We start from the raw sequence: 17,698 nt of genomic DNA, 5'->3' as shown, positions 1-17,698 counted from the left end.
TCTCCCTCCGTCTCTGTTTCTCGATCTGATCCGATCCGATCCAGCGCCGTCTCTGTTTCTCGATCCTCTGATCCGATCCCAGCGCCGTCCGAGAAATGATCCGATCCGATCCAGCGCCGTCTCTGTTTCTCGATCCTCCGATCCGATCCGAGCTCCGTCCGAGAAAAGATCCGATCCGATCCAGCGCCGTCTCTGTTTCTCGATCCTCCGATCCGATCCGAGCTCCGTCCGAGAAATGATCCGATTCGATCCAACTCCGTCCTCTGTTTCTCGGTCCGATCCAGCTCCGATCCGATCCCAGCTGCGTCCTTTGTTTCTCAATCTGACCGAGCTCCGATCCGATCCTTGAATTTGGTTTCTGTTTTTGTTTATTTTGGGTTGATTTTTTTGTTGATTTTAGTTTAATTTTCTGTTTATTTTGGGTTGATTTTTTTTATTTTGGGTTTTTGTTTTTTGAATTTGGTGGTGATGGTGGGTGTTGCTAGGTTGCGGAGGTGGGTGGTGCTGTTGCGGTGGTGGGTGGTGTTGTTGTGGTGGTGGTTGAACAATGGTCGATGCTCGGTGGTTGATGGGTTTTGTGACTTTGTCCCGTTCAGAGGAAGAGGGAGAGGGAGAGAGAGAGAGAGAGAGAGAGAGAGAGAGGTAGAGAGAGAGAGAGTCAGATGGAGAGAGAAGAGAGGTGAGAGAAACAAAATATAAAATAAGATTTTACACAGCTACAGTAACCGTGTATATTTACACGGTACTGTAGCAATTTGAGGGAAAGTGTAAAATATCCACAGTTATGCACTTACTGATGTGGGCTATTTTTGATAAAAAATGTGTAAATTTGAGCATTTCTTTTATTATACACACTTATACACCAACTGATGCAATTGCTCTTACTGAGAGAGATTTAAAGAGGATTCCAAATTCGTCTGGCATCTGATTCCTTAGCGTGATTTGCAATCAAACATGAAAATCTTTAAACATTCCTGAGAATCTTAAAACATTACCATGTACCAAACGCCAAATTATGGTACTCCAGGCATACACAATAATTTTCCGCCCTTATATCTCACCATTAGATTTTGTAGATGCCACGTGTCATTTACCTGTTTAAAAACAGGAGAAAACAGGAGACACCAAAAACGGGAGAGGTCAGAGGAGCCGGCCTTATTATCCAAGTTTCCATTCATCCACCATTAACAGAACAGAACACCGTTTATCTCTCGATTGTTCGAGCAGTACATAAAAGCTTCGGCTGCGCAGAGCCAACTATTACATAGATAACTTCTTTCGCACCCAGTTCATCACCGACCTTGCGATCACAAATCAGAAAATCCAATTCCCCCAAATTCCCAAACCCTAACAAATCCAATTCCCCTCCAAATCTTCAAACCCTATTCTCCCATCTATGCAATGACTTTCCAAATCTTCGTCCAATCCCTTGATCCCCAAATCCCCACAAAAACCCTAACCCTAACCCCAAACCAAACCCTACACCACCTCAAGCTCTCTCTCCTCTCAACCCAATCCCTCTCTTCCTTCTACTTCACCCTCAATGGCAAAACCCTCCCTGACTCAACCCCTCTCCAAATTCCCCAAATTGCCCCTCTCTCCACCCTTATTTTACAGCCCAGACTCCCCGGCGGAGGCGGCGATGGCGGTGCAACTGGAGCTGAGTCCCGCGACTGCTATCTCCACATGTACGACGAGAAGAAGCCTGATAAGGTTGACCCAAATGAGCAAAGGCTCTCCAAGTGGTCCAATTGTGCTCTCTCCAATGAGCCCTTGAGGGAGCCTTGTGTTATCGATAAGCTCGGTAATGTGTTCAATAAGGAAGCTTTGGTTGAGGCTTTGTTGGGGAAGAAGTTGCCCAAGGCATTTGGGCATATTAAAGGGTTGAAGGATATGATTACGGTTAAGCTGTCGATGATTCCCGGGGCGGAATTGGATGAGAATGTGCATGATGGGACGCGGTTTGAATGCCCCATTACGGGCCTTGCGTTTAATGGGAAGTATAAGTTTTTCGCATTGAGGAATTGTGGGCATGTTTTGAGTGCCAAGGCTTTGAAGGAGGTTAAGTCCTCGGCATGCCTCGTGTGCCATGAGGAGTTTAAGGAATCAGATAAGCTTGTGATCAATGGGAGCGAAGAGGAGGTGGCGGTGCTGAGGGAGAGGATGGAGGAGGAGAAGGTGAAGACGAGGGAGAAAAAGACAAAGAAGGTGAAGAATGGGGAGACGGGTGTGAATGGAGAAGAGGGTATTGGATTGGAGGCGCCGCGGTTGAGTGGTAAGAAGCATGGGATTGATGTGAAGGCTGTGGAGAAGGTTTCAGGTAAAGTGGAGGGAAATGGGAAGGTTGTGAATGGTGAGGTTGGTGTTAAGGGTGTTGGTAATGGTGCAGTGAAGCGGTTTAAGGCAGTGGATTTGGCACCGGCTAATGCTACAAAGGAAGTGTATGCGTCGATATTTACATCCTCAAGGAAGTCGAATTTTAAGGAAACATATTCTTGTAGATCACTGCCGCTTGGTAGGAACTGATTGGTTGTATGGAGTATTATGGTAACTTCCTTTTTATGGTAACTTTGGGTTTTTATTTTTATTTTTTGTGTTCCATTGTAATCTGAACTTCATCATTTGTAGAAACAGTGGATCTCTTTAAGTTTGTTATATCCTTGTATTCATGTCTTATTCGTTTGCTGATCAATCAGACTTATTTGATGTACAATGATAGTTTTGATTATTGTTTCATAATATTGTTCAATGACCTTTGCATTAGCAGATTACTCCTTATGAGGTTTGCGTGATTACTCTGGTTTGAATTTAATTCCAATCGGCTTAGTTTAAAAAGTAAGGGGTATAGTTCACATCAAAATACCTATATTTACATGCCAGCATAAGCCATGGGCATGTAAATATATTAGTAGAAAAAATTATGTTATTATCTTGAAATATTATAAGAGTAATATTTTACACATCTTTTACGTTTATGATAATATGTCATCTTCAATTAGAAGGTCTATTGAAGCCATATTATATTACTGAATTGATTTTTAAATTAGCTGCATTCTATCAGTTTATTATATATGTATGTTGGTTAGATGAATTTGGCTGGCCCTTTCTCACTGTTGTGCCTGATGGTGGTAGAAAGTCAGGCAAGTCTCTTGGATCTTGAAGATTCCATATTGTAGCCTTTAACTAGTCTTATTGAGGTACTTCTGTTCTGGCCTTCGGAGGATTGTATGCCCTCTCTTAGCACCGTGCTTTGGACCAATTTCTTATTGTAGGCAAGTTGTTACTTTCTGCTGGTTCTCTCCTGTGATTGAATTATGTCAGAAGAGCCTCTAATTCCACTTCTTCCTCACTGTCTAGTCAATGATTTTTTGTGGATAGTATCACAGAAGTTTAGTCAAGATACATCAAGGGCAGTGGTTGCTGAAATTAATGGAATATGGATATCATCTTGAGTTTCTTTGGAACATTTCTTTGATACAAAAGACATGATACAGCGAAAAGATTCCATAGAAGCTGATGCAAAAGATTTGGGTTAAAAAAAAAAAAGGGTTTGATGATGATTTTTTTTTTTTTTTTTTGTAAAAAGTTATTTTCTTCTTTCAATGGATTGAGTAGGACTGTGATGAAGGTTGCTGCCTAATGCCTCGGCTTTATCTTCTTTAAGGAGGATACAACTTGTGAATCATTGCTGGTCCAATAATGTGTTTTATTGTTGGCAAGAGTGCAGGGTTTGTAATTCAGATCATCATCTTGTGGAGCAGCGTTGCTGCCTTTACCTCTTGGGACTGGCCATGAGGCATACATTTTATTTCAACAATTTGTTCTTGATTTTTTCTTCTTTTTTTTTTGGTTTATTTTCGTTCCTTTTCTTTTCTTTACAAGTTTTACTTTCATTGTTGATGATGATATCATAAACCAAAATACCTATTTAGGGGACTGTAAATCATTCTTCAATTCTTTGGCCATATTAGCTTATGATGACCTACATTTTTTGAAAATTTGTAACTTCTTTTTTTCCTTTAAAGTTTTCATTTTGGTTCTGGGTTTTTCATTTGGAGCTACTTTGTGGGAACTTTATACTGTAAATACTAAATAACAATAGACATGTAAATTTTTTTTTCTTTATTTTTTTTTTCCATTAAATTTTGGATCTTTTGTGGTTATATTGGTATTCATTTCTTTTTTTCACTTCCATTTAGTCCCGGTGGAGTTTGATTGACACTGTATAGTGTAACTGTTGTATTGAATTAACTATTTATTTTCTTTCAAGGTTGATATATTTTGATTCCTAATTTTCATGTTAGATGATGAATTTAACTTCTTACCATTGTGCTATGGTATCATAAGTTGTTAATTGGACATCTGGATTCTGGACTCTTGAACTTGGACAGTTTTGTGAAGTTTTTTTTAATGTACCATTTGATTGCTGAGAAAGTGAATGAATGGAAGAGAATACATAGTTTTGAGTTTATATGAGGGTTTTGATTGTAGTGCAAATGAAAACCAAAAGCAAATTAATTAAAGAAAGAATGAAAGAAAATCCTAAACATGTTTCTAATAGTAAAGACTAGAAAAAGGGGAAGAGGGAGAGGGGGAAAATTCAATTGGGTATTTATCTATACTATTATTAAAGGGGCTTCTCCTGTTTGGATTGAATTTTTTTTGTTCTAAAATATCCATACATCCCTATATTTAAGTAGAGATAAAACTAAAGGACATTCCGGTAAAAAACAACCTAAACTTTCACTAAAACATTGGGCAAAAATGGCCAAATATCATCTTTTTTCGAAATTTGTAGCAAAAAAATACTGTTTCGGAACTTATTAGTGATCTACCACTTTTCTGGTACTCGAGCTCTACAAAATCGAGTTTCAAGTGGTACTCGAGCAAAGTAAACTCGAGTTCTCCCTAGTTCTGCCACCGTGGCACCGTCTGACTAAAAAAATCCACTTGGTACTTAAGTACTGTACTAGTCTGGTACCCGAGTCCATTAAACTCGAGTATGACCCTTGTTTTCAACGCCTACACTTACACTCTCTGAATCTCCCTCTCTCCCACTCAGTCTTACTCTCTCATCACTCTCACTTTCCCAATCTCCCTCTCACTCTCTCAATCTCACTATCATCTCACTCTCACTCTCCCACACGCTCTCAATCTCTCTCTTAGTCTCGCTCTCGTTCTCACTCTCAGTCTCCCTCTCACTCTCAATCTTGCTCTCGCTCTGTACTCTCCCTCTGCCCACGCTCTGTACTCTCCCTCTCGGTTTGCATCTTCAGTTTGGAATCACAAGGTATGTCTCCTTATCTCAATATTTGTTTGAGCATTGGGAGGTTTGGGTTATTTATGGGTATTTGTGGTGTAATTTTTGAATTTTTTTTTAAAGAACATTTTCATGTATTATTAGAGCAATCAGTCATTGTAGGACACAGTTAGCGTTCTCATTAAGGCCATATTTGATTTGTGAGACTGAGTAGGTTGCTTAAAATATATGTGGCAGATCCCTATTAGTGTGTAGAGGATCCATAGCTGAGCCTAAATTTTTTTGGGGCTTGATGTTGTTGAATAATTAGTAGGATGCTTGGACTATTAAAGTGAGGGTTGATTTTAATAATGTAGAGAGACTTTCATTTTAGAAATTTCTTCCATTTGAAACTTGTGGCTTTCTCATTTATTTGTTTAGGAGTGAAAATATTTTATCTTGTATGCTGATGTATTCTATTTCTATTAGCTGAATATGTTGTAATCTACTTAACATTCTAAAGTTTAATTCTTTTTTTTTTTTTTATGAAATCAATGAAGGTTGCATTCGATATATATTATTGCCATTTTCAGTCAAATATGTTTATAATTATAAATAAATAAATAAGAAGAAGAAGAAGAAGTTTATAATTAAAAATAAATAAAGAAGAAGAAGAAGAAGAAGAAGAAGAAGAAGAAAGTTTATGTATTTGAAGTGAATTTTTCCCTGATTACTGTCGTCACCAAATGCATGATAACCCTTAGATGTTCAAGTAAAAGATGTGTGTTTGGATTGCATAATACCTATTAAAAGATGCATAATACTTTCAACTTCTAGTTGTGATCTGCCATACCAATTTCAAAGATCATGCTTGTAGTTTAGACACCCTGCCCATTGTAATGCCATGACTCTGTTTACCTACCAGGCATAAACACATCCAAAACAAATGGCTTCACTTTACCCTAATGCAATTCTCTTTCTTTTAAATTTGCCAATAAACTATAACACAAACAACACTTTTTTCTTTGTCTAGTAGATCATTAAATCTGCTTGTAAGGTATATAGCCACTCTCTCTTGAATGAAATTCAAGCTTATAAAATAAATTTATTAAAGAAAAAGAAAGAAAAAGTAGGAACTCAATTATGTGAATTTTCCTCTTGTGTCATGCTTCTTAAAAAGAGAATTAGAATGTTTATGCTTTGCATTTGACCTAATGGACCAGTAGTCACTTAATGAGTCATTAATCACCTTTAATTTATGCCAGATATGGACCCACATTGAGCAGGACCCTCTATAGGGACTGTCTTGACGAGGTAGGTTGTGCATCGTTTAAGTTTGCTTTGGGATGCTCTTTTGGCAGTCGAGGTATACACTTGTCCAAAATTGTAGTCAATATATGTAGTAGAAAGATTTTTGGCATTTGAGTTTGAAATGTAATTATTCAACGCTTAGTGAATGCTATAATCAATACTGAGCTGCTTTGTTTGCAGGAAGTGTCAGGTAGGGTTGTTCGCGGTGCGGTGCAGTTTTGGGCCATTTTTAGCACTACACTTTGCGGTGCGGTTTAGCCAAAATCATAACTGCACCGCACCTCATTTTTGCGGTCACATGTTCGGTACGGTGTATAAAAATTCACATGCTATATAAAAATTCAACATATATATCACCATACAATTCAAAATGTATCAGTAATATCACTATCTCAAATTCTCAGGTATACATTAAACATGTAATGAAGTCAAGTACTTTGAATAGGTAGAGTGGCAAGAAACTTAAATGTTTTAACTATCAAAATCTAATGCTCTTCGGTCTTCACTTTAGATCAAGAATATGAAGTAAAGAGTTTATGTGAGACACCAGGTACAAAGCAAAAAGGATTTACCCATACTCAAAGCAATTCTAGTCATGCCTACTAATTTCAAGTTTCAATTATCAAAACCATAATGTAAACAAGTCTAAAGCAAAGCATGAAAGGAATTACAAATCCAAAACAAGTAATAATTGTAAACCCAACAAGAAATTGTTTAAATGAACATGAACACAACAAAAAAATAGGTCTGTCCATCCAATGCTATACTTCTCCCCCTCCAAATTCTATTTTGTAGCTCACACTCCAAGTCTTCACTTAATCTTCTTTCTCTGTTACCAATTTCATCAATTCTATGAAAATAAATACAGAAAATGTTAGTAAACTAATAAACAAAGAACAATAAACTAATATACAATTCAAATATATAGTTTTAGAAAATTACCCACTTCAACATCTTGCTCAAGACTTTCCATTTCATTCATTGCTTCTCGAAGATTGATTGGTTTAGATGAGTTTTTAAACCAATTTTGAGCACAAATAAGGGCCTCCACAGTTTTAAGAGCTAATGAACTCCTAAAAGGATTACATATATAGTGCTAAAGATTGACTCAGAAGCAATGGTGGACACAGGAATAGCCATGACATCTCGTGCTACCTCGGAAAGGATTACATATCTAGTAGAATTCACCTTCCACCAAGCCAAAATATCAAAATCCTTCCTATTTTTTTACACTAGCTTCATTAAGATATTTGTCCACCTCAGTAGTGCATTCACTATCGTCTTCTGTAGCTATGTGTTCATCGTACTCATGTGAAGCAATCTTCCATGGATCATATGGAAAACTAACACTTGATTCTATTGAAGAACCAACATTAGTGGTCTGCCCATTGCCACTAGCACTTGATAATTCAGTACCCTTTGCATAGTGGGCATACAACTTATCTAAAACATCCCTTACCAATTTTAAAGCAAACTCTGCCTTCTCTTTTGAATACCACTTATTAAACCAATATTTCAAATATTTCATCTTATATCTTGGATCAAGAATCACGACAATAAACATCATCAAATTCATATTTTCAATGTCGCCCCAATACTTCTCATATTTTTCCTTCATAGATTGTGCCATTTCTTTTAAGAGAGGATCACCATCAATGCCACACAATCTATGCAATTCATTTTGAATGCCCACTAGCTCACAAGAATAAGTATTTGAAGTGACAAATAAAGAACTAGAAAAACGTAGAGTTACCTCATAAAAAAGCCGGAGAAAATTACAAAATATTCTGACATTCACCCAATCCTCACCCTTGGGAGGACCTATGTGCTTTTGTTTCCCATTTCCATCTACCTCCATAAAGTAAGAACTAAATTCCACATCCTCTTCATGCATCCTATCAAAGGCTGTTTCAAACTTCTCGGCTGCCTCTGACATAAGATATGTGGAATTCCATCTAGTAGGGACATCAAGAGATAACAAAATCTTAGATTGGATTTTTTTTCATCCTCTACAGCTTCCTTGAACCTATCCATCCTTTTTGGAGATAATTTAACATATTGCACTGCATTCCTCACCTTAGCAATTGAGTTATGAATGCCTTTCAATCCCTCTTGCACAATGAGATTCAATATATGAGCAACACATCTCATGTGCAAGAACCGGCCTCCTAACATACAACCATCCTTCATCTCCAACTTCTTCTTCAAATAATCAAGAGCCACATCATTGGACTTAACACTATCAACTGTAACAGTTATCACTGTTTTGATACCCCAATCATTCAAGCACCTTTCAATAGTTTTCCCAATTGTCTCCCCTTTATGATTTGGAACTATACAAAAATTCAAAATCTTTTATTGATAGGTCCAATCACCATCAATATAGTGGCAAGTGAGACATATGTAGTTGAGGTTTTGAATGGAAGACCATGTGTCAGTAGTCAAAGACACCCTTTGGCCTAATTTCAAATAGCTTATCAACTTCTCCCTTTCCCCAAACCAAAGTTTAATACAATCCCTTGCCATCGTGAGATGAGAAGGCACAGGAAACCTAGGCTCAACCACCCCCATAAAGTATATAAAACCATCATGCTCAACAAATCTAAAAGGTAGCTCATCCACTATAATCATCCTCGCAAGAGCCATCTGAATTCTCTCAATAGAAAATTTAGCAACAACAAGCTCATTACTAGACTTTCCCTCAACACCACCAGGTTTTTTTGCTTGGAAACTCAAAGTGGTTTGGCTTGGGTCAATGACACATGGAATCTTCTTACATTTTAGCAAATGAGCCCGCATGGATGAGGTCTCATTCCTCCTTGCAGCATTGTATTGCTTCTTACAATATTTGCATTTTGACATAACAAAATGCTCCCAAACATCAAATGGCTCTCTGGTGGACTGTTTCTCAGTAACTCTAGCTTTTTTTGGTAGGGGTTCATCATCCACAATTAAAGGGTCATTAGGGCCATTTGGTGCTGGTGGATTTAGATTTGAGGGAGCATCCATCTAGGGCCATTAAAAAAACAAACACACACATATATATAGGTTAGAAAAGTTGTTTTGCAGGAGGTCAAGGCAAAAAAAATATAATATATATATATATATATATATATTGAATGTAATTGAACACACTGTAATTATGCCACATTTGTCTTTTCAAAAAGATAAAATAAAAAAAATCCTGAGGAAGTGAGTCCCATTCATAGGGGGGGTGGGCCAGAGACCAAATCTCCAAAAACAAAACTTGCGACAAATATGACAGAAAGAAAAATGACATAGTAGGCTTTATGAATCCTTTTTTCCTTCACAAACAAAGCAACATAGCATGGATGAACAGGTAAACAAACAAAAAGAATCTTGAGAGAGGTAACTTAGGTTCTAACCCAAAGACAACTGTATAAAATTTGTTACTTTACGAAAGGAAATTTTTTATAGCAGGAACACATGATATTTGTTACTTTACGAAAGGAAAATTTTTACTGTCATCAGATGGAATATTCATGAATTAAGTTGTAGATTATCGGAATTGTTTCAATCCAATGACATCATGTTCATTGATTATTGGAGAGGATAAATAAGAAGTGGTTTTTCTAAACATGCTAGTGCAGTATAATTATTCTTGAAGAACATAGCCAACTAAGATGAAATAGAGCAGTGCAAATCAAGCTTGCAAGTTGAAGGATTTGAAACGTCATAAGGAAATTTAAAAAAAAAAGTTACATTGGTATGGTTAGAAGTAAAAAAATTTCATGCTTTAGCTGAAGCTTAAGAATCTTGAGAGAGGTAACTTAGGTTCTCACTTCGTTGCCACTTGCCATAGAAATATAGAATATATAAAATAACAAATTCCTTGAAGATGAAAATTGATCACAGCCTATAGCTTCTAACTTAAATAATATCTAACATAAAAAAAATAATATCTAACATAAAAAAATAATATCTAACCTAGGAAGTTCCAAGTTGCCACTTGCCATAGAATATATAAAATAACAAATTCCTCAGAAGAAGGAAATTGATCACAGCCTATTGCTTCTAACGTAAATAATATCTAACATAAAAAATAATATAATTAACATCTAGTGCAATGACAATGAGTTGAACAAAATATTGCTTCTAAAGTAAATAATATCTAACATAAAAAATAATATAATTAACATCTAGTGCAATGGCAGTGAGTTGAACAAAGAAAAGCTTTAACAATAGATTGACTTTAACAACTTGTCTTGAGTGAATAGTATAATAGGCCAATTGATTAACTTTAACAAAGAAAAACTTGAATTGAACACATGAATACCTCAATTGTAGAAGCAACTGATACGACAGTGAGTAGTCTAGGACTTTAGGTTGAAGTGTGGCGGCTAGGGTCTGATTTTTTAGGGCTGAGAGAGTAAGAAGATTTTTATTTTTTATTTTTTTTAACTAACAGAAGTTACAAAACAATGAGATACAGCTAGGGTATTAAATTATTAATGTATTGATCTTTTGTCCTTATTATATATATATATATATATATGTTTAATATTAAATAAATAAATATATTAATATATTTAGAGGGTACGGTGCGGTGCGGTTTGTGCGATTTTTATATTATAAAACCGCAAATCGCACTGCATCATGCGGTGTGGTGCGGTTATACCATTTTACGGGCGGTTTTGGTGCGGTTTGGTGAACACCTCTAGTGCCAGGTGTGCTGACTTGTCGTCATTGAGAAAGGTTTGTTTGAAGGTGGGTTAGATCCACAGATTGCCACTTATGTCACAAATGAGGGGTTAGATGGGCTATTTCGGGTCCCACATATGGACCTTGACCATGCATTGATCACGGCGTTGGTGGAGAGATGGCAGCCGGAGACGCACTCATTCCACTTGCCCCACGGTAAGATGACCATCACGCTACAAGACATAGAGGTTATAATGGGGGTACCTGTACATGACTTGCCGGTGGTGGGATTTACCCTTATGGACGATTGGGGTGACTTTTATGCCGAGACTTGAGGTTGGTTCTTGGCTTGTATAAGAAAGTATGTTACCAACCGGAGCAAGCTATGTGTCATATCTGACAGACACCTTGGGATACAAGCTGTCTTCAGAGACACTAATCGAGACTTTTTGCAACATCCCATGACTGAACATCGTTACTGCCTTCGTCATCTATGCAATAACGTCAACACTAGATGGAACAATGAAACTTTAAAGAATCTAGTATGGAGGGCGGCAAGTGCTACCCAAGGGCGAAAGTTCAATGCCACCTTCGATTTAATTGAGAATGTCAATTGGGATGCGCACCAATATCTGAAGGATGTGCCCAAAGAGAAATGGGCTCTTACTTTTGACGAGGGTTACCGTTATGGAGCGATGACTACAAATGTCTCCGAGTGCTTCAATGGTGTTCTAAAGGGTGCTCGTAGCCTGCCCATTACGGCAATGGTGAAATACACATGGTTCAAATTGAATGCTTACTTCGATGATCGTCACAATAAGAGCATAGCGCAGTTGAATTTGGGAAAAAAATGGTGTAAATATGCCTTGGATATCTTCATGAGAAATAAGGCGAAGGCGAAGCATCACAGTGTGATAAGATTGAGTGCGCGCAACAACAATCATACCAAGTAGATACACCGCATAATCCAGGGACTGCTGGACATGGGGATCACACACATGGAGTTAATCTATTGCAAAGAACTTGCACATGTCAGAAATGGAAACTGTACAAGATACCATGTTCACATGTCATTGCAGTTTGTATTAGGTATCAACATGATCCAGAGCAGTATAGCCCATGCCATAGCGTGGACGCATTGTTCTGGAGCTATGCTCCCATTTTCCCTGTGTTGAAAGATAGATTATCATGGTCGGATGCTAAAGAAACTCGAAGGGTCGTCCCTAACCCCCGATTGATCTGAGAGAAAGGTCACCTTGTCTCAACACGAATCAGGAATGAGATGGACGAGGGCGAGAAACGGCCGAGAACCACACCATAGAAGGAGGGGGGGGAGGAAGGTGCAATGTGGGTTGTGTGACCAAGAGGGGCATAATTGAAGAACATGCCCTAAGCGGAACGAGGTACTAACGAGTGGTGGTCTCGCGGACTAGGTACGCTAAGTTTGAACTGTGACATCCTTCTAAATGCAACTTGAAACAAAATGCACGATATATGCCATTAGATCAAAATGCATGTTATATACCATTCAATTATGTATTTTTAAAACTTAAGAAAAATTGGATAAAATTTTAAGGACCAAATATGACATTTATATTATAAGCTACTTTCCCTATAAGATGCATACAAAAAATCATTAACATTGCCATTTGATTTGTCGCAAAAATTGCGTACTAATTGGTTAATTTAATGTAATGTGTAATTGCCCTATGTGAAATGTAATGTTTTTAATTTTTTTCTTTCTCTGAAGGGTGTTAGGTCATTTGTGGGTTGGCCATGATTTCACTTTTCTACTTTTAACCTATTGGTTCTTAGAAGTTTTCTCTGATTGTATATTTTACAATTGTGAAGACACTCTCCTTAGCATGATCATCTTCAAGTACCCTGGCATTGCAGGGGTGTCAACTTTGACTTGGCCTCTGTTAACATGATCATCTTCAAGTACCCTACCATTCAAGTACATTGCTAATTAAGGGTGTCAAATTTTTCTGCTCACAACCAATTAGTCAGCTCACTACTTCTATTTACTACTTTTATTATAGTGATTTCTTTGCTTGTGAAGGTTTAATGCCTGCCTGATTTAGTAATGATGATATTAAAAGCAAGTTGCCTAGAATTTGATGCTATGGTTGATGTTCTTGTTGTTTAATCATTAATGTGTATTACTGAAATAGGTTGAAGATATATTATTTTTTCAATATATGCTTAACTTGTTGTCTACAATTTGATGTTGTGGTTGATGTTCTCGTTATTTAATGTGTATTACTGAAATAGGTTGAAGATTTATTTTTTCAATACAAGCTGCCTAAAATAACTTGTGGGCTACATGAATACATGTGCACGGATTTACACATTTTAGATTATCCATCTTATTAACTAGTATTTTTGGACTGCTGATCCAACAGTAGTTTAGCAGTGAGTGTTCTTTTCTCCAATTTAAGATTGGATTGTTTTATATTCTGTTTCATTTTTGTGTGCGTGTGTGTGGATAAGGTGAACTTTTATAAATATAAAAGCCTATGCTAGACTTTTTATTTGTTTTAGGGCTGCTTCTAGTAATAGCTAGGTAATGCTGGGCCATATCCGAATGTCTGCTCTGTGTGTGTTTTGTGTGCATGTTTCGTTTTTATTATAGCTGATCTATTTACCATGTACAACTTAGTTTTAAGAGAATATAGAATATAGGTTGGTTATTAAGTTGACTTGTTCAGAGACCAATTAGCACCATTCTATGCCTTGAAAGGAAGAATTGCTTTAACCATCTCCCTTAAAATGCTGGAAGGAAGCTATTATACGTTCTAATTGAAAGAACAAAGGCTTATAACACCTTTTTGTGGAGCAGTTCATATGATTTTGACAAAGGGTTAAGAAGTCCATTTTGCTAAGATCTATTGTTGGGGGTCCATTGTTCTTACCTTAATTAACTTAATCTTTCTCTTTGCAATTAACGAAGGACTTTCATTCAGATGAGGACTGTTCTCAAAGTTATGTACAACTCAGGGGCAAAAAAGGTGATGTGCATACAAGCTTTCAAGGAGCTTTGAAGGGGAAGAAATGTGCAAGATTGGGAGATACAATAGTTGCATCAGTCAAGGAAGCCCATCCAAATGGAAAAGTCAAGAAAGGAAAGGCACATATGGTGTGGTTGTGCGTGCTGCCATGCAACGTTGTCGTTGCGATGGCAGTGAGGTGAAGTTTGATGATAATGCTGTGGTACTTGTTGACAAGCAAGGCTAGCCTATTGGCACCAGAATTTTTGGGCCTGTCCCTCATGAGCTGAGGAAGAAAAAGCATGTCAAGATTCTTTCTTTGGCTGAGCATATTGCATGAAGAATGGAGTACACTGGACTCCCAAGTGCAGGATTATTAACATAGGCATAGTTTTGGATAAATCTAGCATATTCTTTTAGTTGGACTCTTGAAATTTGCCTAAATTTATCTGCAATTATTAATGAGGAGAAAGGCTGATTTTGCATCCCATCAACTTTGGAGTAGTGAGTTAATGTGCAGTGTATCATAAACAATAAATAATAGCTGATTTTGCATCCCATCAAAATGTGATTTCTAACTACATTAGGCTATGACTCTCTCAACTGATGACTAATTGTCAATATTTCGGTTCTTCAATGGGTACAAATACAAGGCTGGAACACCATAAAAATCACTATTTTTTCCCTAGTTTTTTGTTTTGTTTTGTTTTGTTTTGTTTTTTTTCCCTATCTCCTTTAAATACAAGGACAACTTGAAATTAAACTGTTGTGTTGCAGCAAAAACATTTGATTTTGCCAAACTTGAATATGTGTAATCTTCCATTCCTCAATCTGGTTAATCTTCCATTTCCTGAAACATTGGTATTACAGGCAACCGATGTCAATGACGCCTTCAAAGACGTTTTGAACTCTACTCTAAGAGCATACCTATTATTAATTGGATCAAGAAGTCCCATTGTTGCAAGGAACCGCTTAGATACCAATTTCTGTACATTTGTACTTCAAGGTGCCAAAATGTTATCCAAAGTACAGAACATAATCTCCATATGTTATATTGTACCATCATTTTGCTGCCATTAGCCAGTCCCCAGTAGAGAAATAGTGAGAGAACAATAGAATAAAACAACTAGGTAAAACCAAATGAAGAAGGCTTGAATGGGGCCTCCCATACAGATTGATACTCGAGTTTCAAGGACTCGAGTATCACTCTACATGATTTTTGCTCCACTCAAGAATGGGGCCTCACATACAGATTGATACTCAAGTTTAATGGACTTGGGTACTGTTAACATAGTACTCGAGTTTCATGGACTCAAGTATCAATCGGCATGATTTTTGCGCTTTTAGTGATTGGGCTCACATATAGATTAATACTCGAGTTTAATGGACTCGGGTACCAGACTAGCACAGTACTCGAGTCCATGAAACTCGAGTACCAAGTGGATTTTTTTAATGCCCAAATGCCATGTTAGATGGTGCCACGATGGTAGAACTAGGGGGAACTCGAGTTTACTGTGCTCGAGTACCACTTAAAACTCGAGTTTGTAGAGCTCGAGTACCAGAAAAGTGGTAGAGCACTAATAAGTTCAGAAACAATATTTTTTTGCTATAAATTTCAAAAAAATATAGTATTTGGCCATTTTCGCCAAAACATTGCCTAAAAAATAGAGCCACTCTCTTGTTGATTTTCAAATTTATTTATCTACTTATAAATTAGATTCTCAAAATAAAAATTATATAGATAAAATAAAAATATGTAGTTTTTTTTTTTTTTTGCTACTACCACTAAAAAAAAAAAAAAAGAAACCTCATCACACTCACGAAGCGCGTGTGATGAGGCTAGTAGTTATTGAAGGTTTTAGAGAACAACTTCTTTTGTGGGGCTTATAAGTGCCCAAAATGTAATTATACAAAGAATGTTTGAATTTTTTTTTTTCTTCGTAATTTTAATTTCTAAGTTTTATTATACAAGGAATTTGCTTTTTTGTTTAGTTAAATGTTGGTTGTGTCCTTTTCAAGTTTATAATTTTTTCGACCGGTAACTAACTCTTTGCCCCTCCCATTCGGAGCAAAGTTTTTACACTAAGCTATATGAGGGGCAGGACCTCTCCCTTAATTAACACTAGCCTCTGAGCACGCACTCAAGCGCGTGCTCAGAGACATTTCTATTTCTTGGGTAAAAATTAATAATTTGCATTTATTATAATTTAGAATTTTTATTTTTTTCAATCACAAAAAAAAAAAAAAAAAAAAAATCTAAGGGTGTGATGAATACATGGGTGAGTTTTGTAGATTGGAGGAGTTTTTAAAACTAACAAAAGAGTGATCCTATTTTGTAGGGAGTTAGTGAGTAGATGTAAGAATTTAAATCAACATAAAAGTAGGAGTTTATTAGAAGCAGGAAAGCATTTCAACGTAGATGTAAGAATTTATTATTTTTGTTAATTTACTATTTTAAGCCCATTTTTAAGTTTTAGGTAGGGGTATTTTTGATAATAAAAAAAGCAATAACTAACTTTCTTTTGCCAATTTACTATTTTAACCCAATTTTTAAATTATTGGTTAATTAATTTAGGGTATTTTTGACAAGAATAAAAGCAATGACTAACTTTCTAAACCTTCTTAATATATACAGATATAATCCCCAGTTCCCCCCCCCCCCCCCTCTTTCCTTTTGGGTAAGAGAAGGATCATCCCCAGGGCAGGAGTGTAAGGAGGACAAAGCCTATCATAATGCATTCCCGTAGAGATAGAGTCATAAAATAATAACATAGAGATGTCACAAAGAAGAATACTCTCTTGTTTTTTTTTCACAATAATATATATGAAATTTAATCAGGTCAGAAGATGATGAACAAAAAGATATTTGTAGCTGGATGCCCAAAAAACTATGGGCTTCTGCCAAAGACTACAATCTGTGATGCTTCAGCTCTCTTGTAGTTGCTGCAATTAATTCTGATCTTAATGCAAAAAACAAATGGTACAATGTGCGTTTCATTGGGAAATAAATAAATAAATAGAAAAACACAAGCGATTAACTTATATTCTTTCGGGTACTGTCAAACGTTGCAAGCCGAGGCCGCAAAACGTCAGAACTCAAAAGACTTTTTGGATGATTTAGCAAAAATCCTCTAAATAAAAATGCTTTCATTGAGAGTCGAACTCAAGACCTCCCGCTTACTAAACGGGTGCTCTAACCAACTGAGCTATGAAAGCAGTTCGTGTTCACAGCTTTTACTTATACTATTTTATCAAAATGAAATGGTTTTTTGGTTTGCTTGCTTTTTAACGAAAGATCTAGTCAATTCTAGATCCCCGGCCCACTTTCTTGAGTACATTCTCCAAATAAAAAAGGGCTCGGATTTTTTTTTTCCTAAATTACAATTTACATTTTGGGGTAATTTTGTTTTTTTTACCAGTTTCAAAATTCAATGATAACATAGAACGTTATATAACACGTGGATTCGAATCATTTTGTCCATTTAATGACTTGGTC

General features: G+C 36.6%; 2 protein-coding genes, 1 non-coding gene and 1 pseudogene across 3 annotated transcripts; 2 read left to right on the top strand and 2 right to left on the bottom strand.

Annotated features, from left to right (window-relative positions):
• Window positions 1–1,102: 1,102 nt before the first annotated feature.
• On the top strand, window positions 1,103–2,710 carry LOC142622154 (uncharacterized). The gene has a single exon (XM_075795586.1). The coding sequence runs from the start codon at window positions 1,402–1,404 to the stop codon at window positions 2,524–2,526; it is 1,125 nt and encodes a 374-aa protein (XP_075651701.1). The 5' UTR covers window positions 1,103–1,401; the 3' UTR covers window positions 2,527–2,710.
• A 5,059-nt stretch (window positions 2,711–7,769) lies between these two features.
• On the bottom strand, window positions 7,770–9,559 carry LOC142635396 (zinc finger BED domain-containing protein RICESLEEPER 1-like). Its single transcript, XM_075809557.1, has 3 exons — window positions 9,064–9,559; window positions 8,577–8,883; window positions 7,770–8,505 (listed from the first exon to the last, which is right to left on the bottom strand). The coding sequence occupies exons 1-3, from the start codon at window positions 9,557–9,559 to the stop codon at window positions 7,770–7,772; spliced, it is 1,539 nt and encodes a 512-aa protein (XP_075665672.1).
• A 4,425-nt stretch (window positions 9,560–13,984) lies between these two features.
• LOC142641210 (large ribosomal subunit protein uL14mz-like) lies at window positions 13,985–14,542 on the top strand (annotated as a pseudogene).
• A 2,802-nt stretch (window positions 14,543–17,344) lies between these two features.
• Window positions 17,345–17,418, bottom strand: TRNAT-AGU (transfer RNA threonine (anticodon AGU)). Its single transcript has one exon. It is a non-coding gene; the product is annotated as a tRNA-Thr (tRNA).
• Window positions 17,419–17,698: the final 280 nt, after the last annotated feature.

This window comes from Castanea sativa, chromosome 1 (genome assembly GCF_040712315.1).
Source record: "Castanea sativa cultivar Marrone di Chiusa Pesio chromosome 1, ASM4071231v1".
Taxonomy (NCBI): Eukaryota; Viridiplantae; Streptophyta; class Magnoliopsida; order Fagales; family Fagaceae; genus Castanea; species Castanea sativa.
The sequence above is the reverse complement of the archived record's forward strand: the minus strand, read 5'-3'. Positions and strand labels throughout refer to the sequence as shown.

Excerpts from the sequence above, each read along its gene's own strand:
- LOC142622154 (XM_075795586.1), top strand. The coding sequence starts at position 1,402 with ATGACTTTCCAAATCTTCGTCCAATCCCTTGATCCCCAAATCCCCACA.
- LOC142635396 (XM_075809557.1), bottom strand. The coding sequence starts at position 9,559 with ATGGATGCTCCCTCAAATCTAAATCCACCAGCACCAAATGGCCCTAAT. Across the intron at positions 8,884-9,063 it reads TCTCACGATGGCAAGGGATT|TTCCAAATCATAAAGGGGAG; the intron begins GTATTAAACTTT and ends ATTTTTGTATAG. Across the intron at positions 8,506-8,576 it reads TCTCCAAAAAGGATGGATAG|ATGGAATTCCACATATCTTA; the intron begins GTTCAAGGAAGC and ends TGTCCCTACTAG.